Genomic DNA, 11,239 nt, shown 5'->3' on the forward strand with positions numbered 1-11,239 from the left:
TAATCGATCTATGTACTATAACATGTAAAACGGGAACATGAAAGGAATATTCTAAAAGCAACTCATGTAAACACCGTAATCATAATATTGGCTTATTTAGAATAAGGTAAATAATTCGATTACTGATGTCCATGTAAACGTAGTCAATGTTAACAAATGCAACCTTATTATACAATGTAACAAAAACTTTAAATTATTATGTTCGTTTAGTTTAACTTTATAAATAAAAAAAAAATTAATAAACTATAGACATTTAAAAAAACAAACAATAAAAATGACAAACACAACAAAATGACTGATGTTAACAAATGCAACCTTATTATACAATGTAACAAAAACTTTAAATTATTATGTTTAGTTTAACTTTATAAATAAAAAAATAATTAATAAACTATAGACATTTAAAAAAACAAACAATAAAAATGACAAACACAACAAAATGACTGAAACTTGAACTAGAATTAAAATTAACAATCTAAAAATAAAATTACAAATTTTAACAAACTATAATAGTATATCAGTGATTCTAAATTAACACTATACGGTGACCGGGAGGGGACATGTTCGGTTCACTTATTTTTGTCGTGGCCACGACATATTAACTTGTGGGAACGTGATAAAATGTTGTGGCCATGAGATATTAATTCGTGGGAACGTCATATTAACTCATGGGAACGTGATAAAATGTTGTGGCCACAAGATCATTTTGTCGAGATAACGACATCCTTATCCACGCGATGTGAAGTCGTGGCCATGAGAAATGGATTCCCTCAACACAGGATCTCGTGGCAAAAATAAGTGAACCGAACATGTCCCCTCCCGGTCACCGTACTATTAGACATTATTAGCAGTTTACTTTATTATTAGACAAATTAAACATTTATTAGTGTGAAAAGTGTCGTTCAATAGAGATTGATTTTACTGGATCAAAATTGGCCAAACACCCATAGATTCATGTATAGGATCCAATTATGTATATTTTAAGTAAAGTATAGCATGTAGTCTCGGACTGAAGCAAATCTGTCTTCCATGCAATATAATCTGTCTTCTATCAAGATAATAGCAGGACAACTTGTTTCACATTCATGGACAACAAGGGTGGCACAAATAAAATCGCTGCCAATTTATCCCACTAAACCAAACTAATGCGGCAAAACCCTGACCGTGCCTCATGCCAAAAAATCGCTTCCGTTTATTTTTCTCCCAAAATAATTATGTACGACGCTTATCATCCTAATGAAACATTTAAGAGATGGAGATGTTTGTGTCTGCCAGTTTGTCTGATTAACAATGCCAAGTGTCTCCCGTTTCAGTGTAAAACATACGCTTGCATTGTGGACAGTCATCTCATGGGTCTCACCATCGATTTCAGCATGGGCTTCGTCTGCTTCGATGCCGCCACAAAGGTGAGACGTGCAACCTTCAGTCTTAATTTAATTTAAGTAAAACTAAGTCCAATGTATGATCACAGGTTATTAACTTCTGATTGAGTTTTCATTAGTTAGAGCTACTCTGTTGCTATGCGCATGTATTTATATATCACAGCAAACATTTATAGAAACATGCTAATGACACTCTTCATCTGTCAACTGTATGTTAGGTAAGCATGTATAAACATTTGTCTATTAGAATAAAGTTTTTGCTGTAGTTGTTTAAAGCATATTCTGTTGTGTTTGGTAATATTAGCACTCTGTTAAGATACTGTGACTCTGTTTGCATATTCATAGCCAGTGCCAGTCTGTTATTAAAAGTAATATTTTCATACAAACAAAGTGCAGAGTTAACACTCTACTCTACACAAGTGTGCCAAAACTGGCTTTGGTGTGTTAAAGTTGCACCTCAAAAATGAATTTTGAATCATATATATATATATATATATGTATGTATGTATATATATATATATATATATATATATATATATATATATATATATATATATATATATATATATATATATATATATATATATATATATATATATATATATATATATATATATATATATATATATATATATATATATATATATATATATATATATATATATATATATATATATATATATATATATATATATGATTCAAAATTATATATATATAATTTTTTTTTTTTTTTTGTTAACCGTGAAAAGGACCCATTAAATTGATTAAATGTGACAGTAAAAACATTTATAATGTTACAAAAGACTTTCAAATAAATGCTGTTCTTAACTTTCTATTCAAAGAATCCTGAAAAATCACGGTTTTCACAAAAATGAGTAATAATAATAATGATGATAACAAATGTTTATTGAGCAGCAAATCAGCATATTAGAATGATTTCTGAAGGATCATGTGACACTGAAGACTGGAGTAATGATGCTGAAAATTCAGCTTTAAATCACAGGAATAAATTACATTTTACAATATATTCACATAGAAAACACTTTTTAGAAAACTCAAATTGTAATAATATTTCACAGTATTACTGGTTTTACTGTAATTTTAACACATAAATGCAGTCTTGGTGAGCATAAAAACTACTTTCAACAACACTAAATTCTTATTGCCCCCAAACTTTTAATCAGACTTTATTTTGCTCATAAATTTAACATTTCTATTTTAAAAAACCCATTGGGAAAAACATGAGAGAACCCAAATGCTTATTTTCTCTCCATGTTTAAGCACTATGTCCTATCAAACTTTACCCCAGTGGAACATCCAGCATCAGAAGTTTATCTAGTGTACCTACCATATAGGTTATCCAGTAATAGGATATGTTTATTTTTGCTCCAGAGGTCCATGTTGTCCACATTAAACCAGCCAGATTAAAAACATGAGGAATAAAATCACAAATATGAGAAGGCTTGATGCTTTTGTGTATGACAGGCCTGCGCTGTTTGTCTGAAATATGCAAAATAATAATAAGCTTTGAAATTCCATTGTCAAAGGAACAAATAATGTAATAAACAACAGCTTAATGGGTATGAATTATCAATGCAAATAATTTTTGAAATATAAAAAGTCATTTTCCACAATTCTCCAGTTAATTTGAGATACTTTTTCATGTCTATAGAGTTAATAATATGCATAATTTAAACCTTCATTATAGGCAGTGCTGTGGAGATACAAGTTCTCTCAGCTGAAAGGATCATCAGATGACGGCAAGAGCAAAATCAAGTTCCTGTTCCAGAATCAAGACCCAAAACTTATTGAAGCAAAGGTAAGCTTACTCTTTTGGTTTTTGTTATTGGCTTCATAAAGTCTGTTTATGAAAGAGAACTGTTTCTCACTCTAGCATTTTAATATACCTGAAGCGGGTTTGAAAAATATAACTCAGCATATCATACACTTTTTGCTAGCCTCAAAACTTTTCAAAACATCAATCTTAACCAGTGCAAAAGAAATCGCTGAAGGAAGCAGATAAAAATAAAGCATGTTGATATGAGTTTCCTGTTTGATTATTTCCCCCGTAGGCCGTAAGTGTGAGCACTTTCATGCGCCAAGCTTGATTTGATTTCTGCTTGAGGCTTCCTCCTTTCTTCACGATCGTGTTTTCTCTCTGATGTTTCCAGGAGCTGGAGTTCTCTAACCTCTTCGCAGTTCTCCACTGCATCCACGCCTTCTTCGCCGCCAAAGTGGCTTGTCTGGATCCCATGTTCGTGAGCAGCCGAAACGCCGCCATGGCCCCCGTGGTGTCGGCCACTTCCACCTTAACCGGCCCGTCACGGATATCCAAGCTCAAATACACCAGCTGACAGACTCCAGCGTCGTATCTTCTCCTTCAAGACTTTGAACACTTAGGATGAGAGGAACCAACCCTGACAAACGAGTGGACGTCCACTTCAAAATGAACCATTCAAGTATGTAACATTGAAAACCTCACTATATCCTCCAGACGGGAAACGGACTCAAACGTAAGCCATTATGTGAATGAGCTGGATGAATTTCGAACATTTTAGAGTTAAGCTTCCAGCTGAAAATGCTTCAGATGCAGTTAGTGGGTCATTAGAAAGATGTACTCTTTCCCTTTGATATTGCAATGCATCTTGTTTGCGTTCAAATGATATTAACACTTCTTTGTGTATACTTTTAGAATCTTATTTAATCTGGTTGTTGATTGGAATGAAGCTGTTGTGAAACTGCCAAGAAGTGCACCATGTTCTTGAGCCTCTGTTGATCTGCGTTTTCTCAAATAGTCAAAAAGAATAAAATCAACTATCTTAAATATACATTTACAGAAACACAAAGCAAATCCACATAAATTGAACATCAATTTTTAAATCTGTACAAAAAGCTATTAAAACGGTGCCGCATCTGACTGCCTAGAGAAACAGACTGGAGAATGTGGGTATTTTCATATTGGATGCATTTTGATACTTTATTAAAGAATGAATCATGTAACTGAAGATGAACTGGAATTGTATGAAGTGACTGTATGATGCACATTTCAGCTTTCTCAAAGGAACGACGTACTTGCTAAGCTAATCAATGAAGTGATTAACTTTATTGTTTTTATTTGTATCTTTTCGCCAATATCTAAGATAAATGTATTGGTGCATAAACTTTGGTCATTTTTGCAAAGTACAAAATATGCCACCCATTTAACCTGATAAAGTCAACATGAAATGATAACAGACCCTATTTACTTATACTTATAATATTTACCTATTTACTTACTAATTATTAAAATGGTATCATTTTACAGTAAGGTCTCGTCAGTTAATGCATTAAAGAAAAATAACTAACAATGAGCATTGTATTTGTTGCAGTGTTTATTAATCTTTGTTAAATTAAAACTATATATATATTAACAGACAACTTTTGATTTTTAACAATGTATTAGTAAATGTTGCAATTAACATTGAGTAATAAATGCTTTAGAATTATTTTTCATTTTTAATTCATGTAAACTAATGGGACCTTATTGTAAAGTGTTACTATTAAAATTAATTTCCCTGTGCATTATCCATTAGCACTTTGCCTTTATTTTTTGGTTGTCATCTAGACTTTTATTAAATTTTTTTTAAAGTAACTGCTGTACTATAGGTTTATGCTATTAACACAGTAAATTAAATTTTAATGATGGTTAACATTGATATAAAGGTTATTGCCAAAAACAATTGAGTGTGTGTGTGTATATTTTAGTAAAGTGGGTTATGTATATGCTTTCATGTTGACTTTAAAATTTCTCTGTACATATTTAAGGCTGCTGTTATGATTCTGTCATTTAACGCATGCTAGTGTCATGAACTGACATGTAAGAATAAGATGTGTGTGTTATCTAGCATTATGGCCAAAGCTTTAAATGCACAACTTTAGACCTTTCCTCATGCTGAAGTATGTGATTGTACTAAAAATATACATTAGCTCCTTTAACTACCACTTTGATTGAACTTGAACTTCTGTCCACAGTGTCCCCCCCCCCCCCCCCCCCCCCAAAGTTAATGTAGGACCCTATGGATGGAATAGTAAATGTGGTTTTACTGAGAAGCACTTTTGCGCCATTAGATCTTTTTTTTTTTTTTCATAACCCTGATTTTTGTCCTGATGTTGAGCGTTTAGTCCAGGGGTGGTGAACGTCGGTCCTGGAGAGCCGCAGCCCTGCAGAGTTTTGCTTCAACCCTAATCAAACACACCTGAACAAGCTAATCAAGGTCTGAAGGGTTACGAGGAAGCTACAGGAAGGTGGGTTTTAATTAGGGTTGGAGCTGTACTCTGCAGGGCTGCGGCTCTCCAGGACCGGAGTTCGCCACCCCTGGTCTAGAGTCTACTGTAAATGTGAAAGCCATTCGAAAACTCAACCAGAAATTCAGCCTCAGGTAAAAGAGCTAATTGTAGATATTAGATTCTCTAAGGAGAGATGAAAGCAATTCAGACCTGTGTGCTTTTTATATAACCAACAAAAATGTTGAAATTAACATTAAGATTAATGCTGTAGAAGTATTGTTCATTCTTGGTTCATGTTAGCTAAAGTAGTTAACTAATGAACCTTATTATAAAGTGTTACCAGAAATGTTTGTGACAGACTTAAGACATGAAACAAGCATAAAAACTTGTCATTCTTTTTTTAATGTGTATACACACACGCACACAAAACTAAAACTCATTTGACTTTGCTCTCCTCCTCGATGCATTCGTCCTCCTCGCTGTCCATGGGTTGAGGAATCAGCTGGTTCCCCACGAACACGTAGGTGTTGATGCGGCGGCGGCGGCGGCAGCGCCTGCGTTTGCGTTTCTGCGGCGCTCGCTGTGTGTTGTTGCGGGCTGGTTGCTCCTCGTTGGTCAGGTTGCGGAGGGTCCGGCGGATGTAGATTCGTGCCAGGTCCTGAAGAGTCCTCACAGACAGCGGCGCTGAGGAACAGACAAGTTATACAGGTTAATGGCTAAAGGTTTTTCTCAGATCTCATTTGTGTGCACAACTAATTAGTTTAAACCTGAAGGCAAGACACTGCAGGGCAATAGAGTAAAAACTAATCGATATCACTACACCGCACCAGCTGATTATTCACAGTACATCAAGACAACTGTTTTGTATTACAAGTTTGCTGAAAGGATTTTTAAATATAATCTAACGAAATATGCACTAATTTGCTTATATTTCCAGAACAGAAATCTAAATATTGGATAAAGCCACACTGTAATAAAAAATTATTTCTGTTGTTTGTTAATTAATTAAAATGCATTTAAGCAAAACAACTGCCTAACATTTGGTTTCTACACTGAAAAAAAAAAAGGATTTTTTGGACTTACTTTGAAACTATTTTCACTTAGAATTTTTTTTTTTTTTACAAATAATTACTAAAAATGGCAAGTAACATTGGATTAAACGTTGGATTAAATTACATTTTCTTGTAAAACAATTTAATTTTTATTTAAAAACGTAATTTTTTAAACTGTGCTTAATTTAACTGTCCAATCCACTTAAATATGCAAAACTGTTTACTCAAGATGTAAAATGTTAATGTCAAAAGTTTACTTAATTCAACAAAAATTATTACATAGTCCCAACTAAAAAAAAAAAAATAAATCTCTCTATCTTTCTATCTATGTGTGTGTGTGTGTGTGTATGTATGTATATATATATATATATATATATATATATGGATTGTTGACATATATACCGTACATGTGTCCTGTGGTGTAACAGCAAAATTTAGAAAACAATAATTAATCATTATTAATTTCTTGTTAATAATATACAAATAGCATAAGAGAGATTTTTCTTCATTGTTAGTTTTTTTTCTAAATTTTTGCTGTCACACCATAGGACACATTTACGGTATATATGTCAACAACCCATATATATATATATATATATATATGTGTGTGTGTGTGTGTGTGTGCATACGCAAAACTGGGCAGTTTAGAATAAAAAAAATATATTCCCACTGTAAATTCCCAGATTCCCACTGTAAAAACAGTTATCACTCCATAAATCAGAAAATACGGTCAACAACAGCCAGGGAAAAAAAATCACAATGTTTTTAGGAATAAAATGTAAATCAGATGAATGATATATGAACAAATCCTTCTTCAGAATACAAAACTGTAAAGTTTGTATATGCAAGTGTTACGGATGTGGAGATTTCTGACTCATTACATGAGAAAAACAGCATTTTGAGTAAACTGCCTTTAAAGATAAATAAAAGAAAAACTTTGTAATGTGTATTTTGGATGTTTTCTATCCATTAGTCTGAAAGAAGACATGTTATAGAAGCAAAATAGCACTAAATCTCAAGACTGACCAGAGGAAAAAAAACAAAAACAAACTATTTCAGGTTTTGCCTGTAGTGTTGTTTACTGTTCTGAATGAATCAGGTAATGAAATCTGCAATAAAAATGTTGCCCTTTGTAAACCACCCTAGCGGCAGCTGATTGGCCAGAGCAGTGTGAGGTCATAAAAGAGGCAGAGACTCACGGAGCACCACAGCATCAGGTTTGCAGCCTTCTGTCCTGCTCTGCTGAACAAGAGGAGCAAATGACACCGCCAGGATATTCTTACTCTCCCAGGAGCTCTGACCGGTTCTAGTGATCTGAGTCAGCTGCAACAACACACAAACACTCAATGAGAGAGACGCCACACTAATAACCAGCTCAAACATTTGATGCAAGACATGAGGCTCAACAGGGTCATGAAACTACTGATACTGTTCTACAATATCATGCATTTATATAGCAGCATAAATATTGCATTAATGACAATTTTCACAATTGTTTCATTATGATAATTAACATTTCATAATTAAAATGCATAAACAAACATTTCTAGAATTAAAATGCCAATTTCTACTACACCAAATTGATTTGAATACTTCAGATACACTTAGAAATTATTGAAGTGGCATTTATTTGAAATGAAAAGCACAAGTACACTTGTCAAGCAGAATATTTCACAAAAAGGCATTTGGCTTGAAATGATAAAGTATAAAATGAAGACTGACTGTTTGTTTGTCATTAGTGGAACATGTTGATATTTAATATGATGAACTGTGCTTACTTTGCTAGTACACATGTGTGAACAGGTGTTATTTTAGTATTATTTATAAACTGTTATAATATTTATTAATATTTTGACTTAGCTTTTATTTTCATATTTTCAGTTTAATTGTTTATTTTGTCATTTTTTTATTAGTTTAGGTTTTTTTTTTTCTTCAGTTGTACAATTAGTTTTAGTACTTCAACTTATTTTATTTCAGTTAGTTGCCAAGGGAACATTTCAAATATTAATTTATGTATTCTATGTTTGGGTTTTCATCTAATATTGATCTTTTATTTCATCTTTATTTCAGTTAACAAAAAACATTTGTAATAGTTTTAGTTAACAATAACAACACTGGTGTGAACTTGAAGAGAACTGGCATCATACATCCACAAAAAAACAAAAAATCACCAAATACCAGGGAATCAAAAGACATTGAGCAAAAATGATGAAGAAAAGTAAATTAGTGACGAGACAAGATCCTGCAGCATTTGAAACATGCAGACATTTGGGTTCATATTGTGATCTACTGACATTCAGACATTTGTAAGTGATTTCAGGGTCGCTGTACAGGATGTATCACCCTGGGTTTTACCTGATCTTCTATCGGCATGACCAAAATTCCTCCGACTTTCAGCAGGATTTTCATGTAGTTCTCATGGTCCTTCTGAACTCCAGCGCCGCAGTAGATGCGGTCGTACTGGTGACTGTCTGAGGAAATCTCCAGACAATTCCCCACCACAAAGTGTGGCTCGCAGAACTCAAACCTGAGAGGACATGTTTACTGTAGAACACTGGTATCCATTTCTAAAACATCTACAACACAATTTCTACATATTCCAGTCTCTTTTCATAAATCTCACAGCTGCTAACATGTTCCAGTTGATTTTAGTGTGCTACTATGACCTTTCTAGACCTTTTTGTCTTGAAGTCAAAGCACAATATTTTTACAGTTTCTGAAAATAAAAAAAATGAAAACAAGCAGATTTATTAAAATTACAGCAGAACATGCTAGAGTTCTGCTGTAATTTTAATAAAACTGCTTGTTTTCATTTTTTTATTAACAGAAACTGTGAGTGTCAATATATTAAATGAATTAACCACAATTATTTTTGTGAGTCCAGTAGTTTAAAGAACTGTATATTATGGTTTCCACAAAAAAATATGAAGCAGCACAACGGTTTTCAACATTGACAATAATAAGAAATGTTTCTTGAGCAGTAAATCAGCATATTAGAATGATTTCTGAAGGATCATGTGACACTGAAGACTGGAATAATGATGCTGAAAATTCAGCTTTGCATCACAGGAATAAATTACATCTTAACATATATTCAAACAGAAAACAGTTATTTTAAATTGTAATAATATTTTACAATATTACTGTTTTATGGTATTTTTGATCAAATAAATGCAGCCTTGATGAGCATAAAAGACTTCTTTCAAAACATTACCACCCCTAAACTGTAAATGTTAATGTATTATGTGAGTTTTTTTTTTAAACTCTATTTATGTTCCTCCAACTAAAAATCATAAATCTGATTACTTATAAGAGTAACATCACATCTTTACTCAATTACTCAACTCTTTACAAGTTGCATGATTTGAGTCATTCAGGTGTGTAGTGCCAAAATGTATGTTTGTTTAAATCCCTCAAATTTAGCAATAATAATAATAATAATAATAACAGTAATGCAAATAAAAGATTTAATACCTAAATATGATTCAAATGTGAACTTACAATTAGGTAATGTTCAAACAAATAACTAAGTAAAAAAACAATTGCTCTGGTCTCATTTGACAAGAGGTGGATGGCCAAAAAGCTGATTTATGCAACTTAAATTAAATAAATTTAACGTAAAATGCAAAACTCTGATTCGCCCTAAAATACTCTTTATTTTTTGAGCGCAAATTTCTTATTTCTTCTTCTAATAATTTTCTGTTTTTCTTTTGATTGATTTTCTAAAATAATAATAATTATAAGAATAATAATAAACAATATAAATAAATTGTATCTTCAATATCTGCTGTTTCCTTTATTGTCTTTTAATTATATATAAGTTGTCAGAGTGGTTCTCACCTATGATCAGGCCCACCATGGTGCTCAGGTATCCCGTGCCGCTGCCGAGGTTCAGGAAAGACAAACCCTGCTGGAGTTTCAGTGCTTCCATCACCTCAGAGTAGATACACGGCGCTGACAGGTGTATATTCCCGTGCTTCCACGCCAGATCCTTGTAGGCATTGTCTCTGTAGCTGTCCAGGTAATAATCTCCACGGTCTATGGCCCTAAAGGCCTGCTCCACGCGGTCTGTGTGCTGGAGCGATTCTCCGCAGGGGTGCCCAGTCGTGATGCCTGTGTCCCACACAAATCACCTCAGACCATTCTCAGCTACGCCAAGATCTGAGGATTGAAAAACAAAAGGTGACGGTTTAGATCTCTCGCTCTCACATTTCAGTTTCCCCTTCTCTCCTGAAAACAGGAGCCATGCTGCGCGAGAGTGTCCGTGCCACCTGATACCTGCTGGCTTTGATTCTTCAGCTAGGTGTTGCACGTACCTGATGTTACCTGCCTGATGCAAGCAGCTTTAATATTGCAGAAAGCAACTGAAGCACAAGTCTGAAGTCTTATTACATGTCACAAATGATAATACAATAAACAAACGGCAAATCAATCAATTAGACAAAGCACTGACGCAAAAAAAAAATATATAAAAAATATATATATATATTTTTACAAAATTTTATAAAACTGCTCTGTTGCTTCTTAATATTTGGGGGA

General features: G+C 33.3%; 1 protein-coding gene and 1 pseudogene across 3 annotated transcripts in view; one reads left to right on the forward strand and one right to left on the reverse strand.

The window, feature by feature from the left end:
- Positions 1–4,640, forward strand: part of LOC107677318 (gamma-1-syntrophin-like) — a 58,323-nt gene extending 53,683 nt beyond the window's left edge. For all 3 annotated transcript variants that reach the window (XM_016472195.1, XM_016472196.1, XM_016472197.1), the window contains 3 exons: positions 1,314–1,406; positions 3,091–3,201; positions 3,554–4,640. In XM_016472195.1, the coding sequence (XP_016327681.1) occupies positions 1,314–1,406; positions 3,091–3,201; positions 3,554–3,736 (387 nt within the window). In that variant the 3' untranslated portion in view covers positions 3,737–4,640. The remainder of the gene's footprint in view (positions 1–1,313; positions 1,407–3,090; positions 3,202–3,553) is intronic.
- A 1,444-nt stretch (positions 4,641–6,084) lies between these two features.
- Positions 6,085–9,389, reverse strand: LOC107677135 (protein-L-isoaspartate O-methyltransferase domain-containing protein 1-like; annotated as a pseudogene).
- Positions 9,390–11,239: the final 1,850 nt, after the last annotated feature.

The sequence above is a fragment of the Sinocyclocheilus anshuiensis genome, unplaced genomic scaffold, assembly GCF_001515605.1.
Source record: "Sinocyclocheilus anshuiensis isolate Anshui unplaced genomic scaffold, SAMN03320099.WGS_v1.1 scaffold392, whole genome shotgun sequence".
Classification (NCBI taxonomy): Eukaryota; Metazoa; Chordata; class Actinopteri; order Cypriniformes; family Cyprinidae; genus Sinocyclocheilus; species Sinocyclocheilus anshuiensis.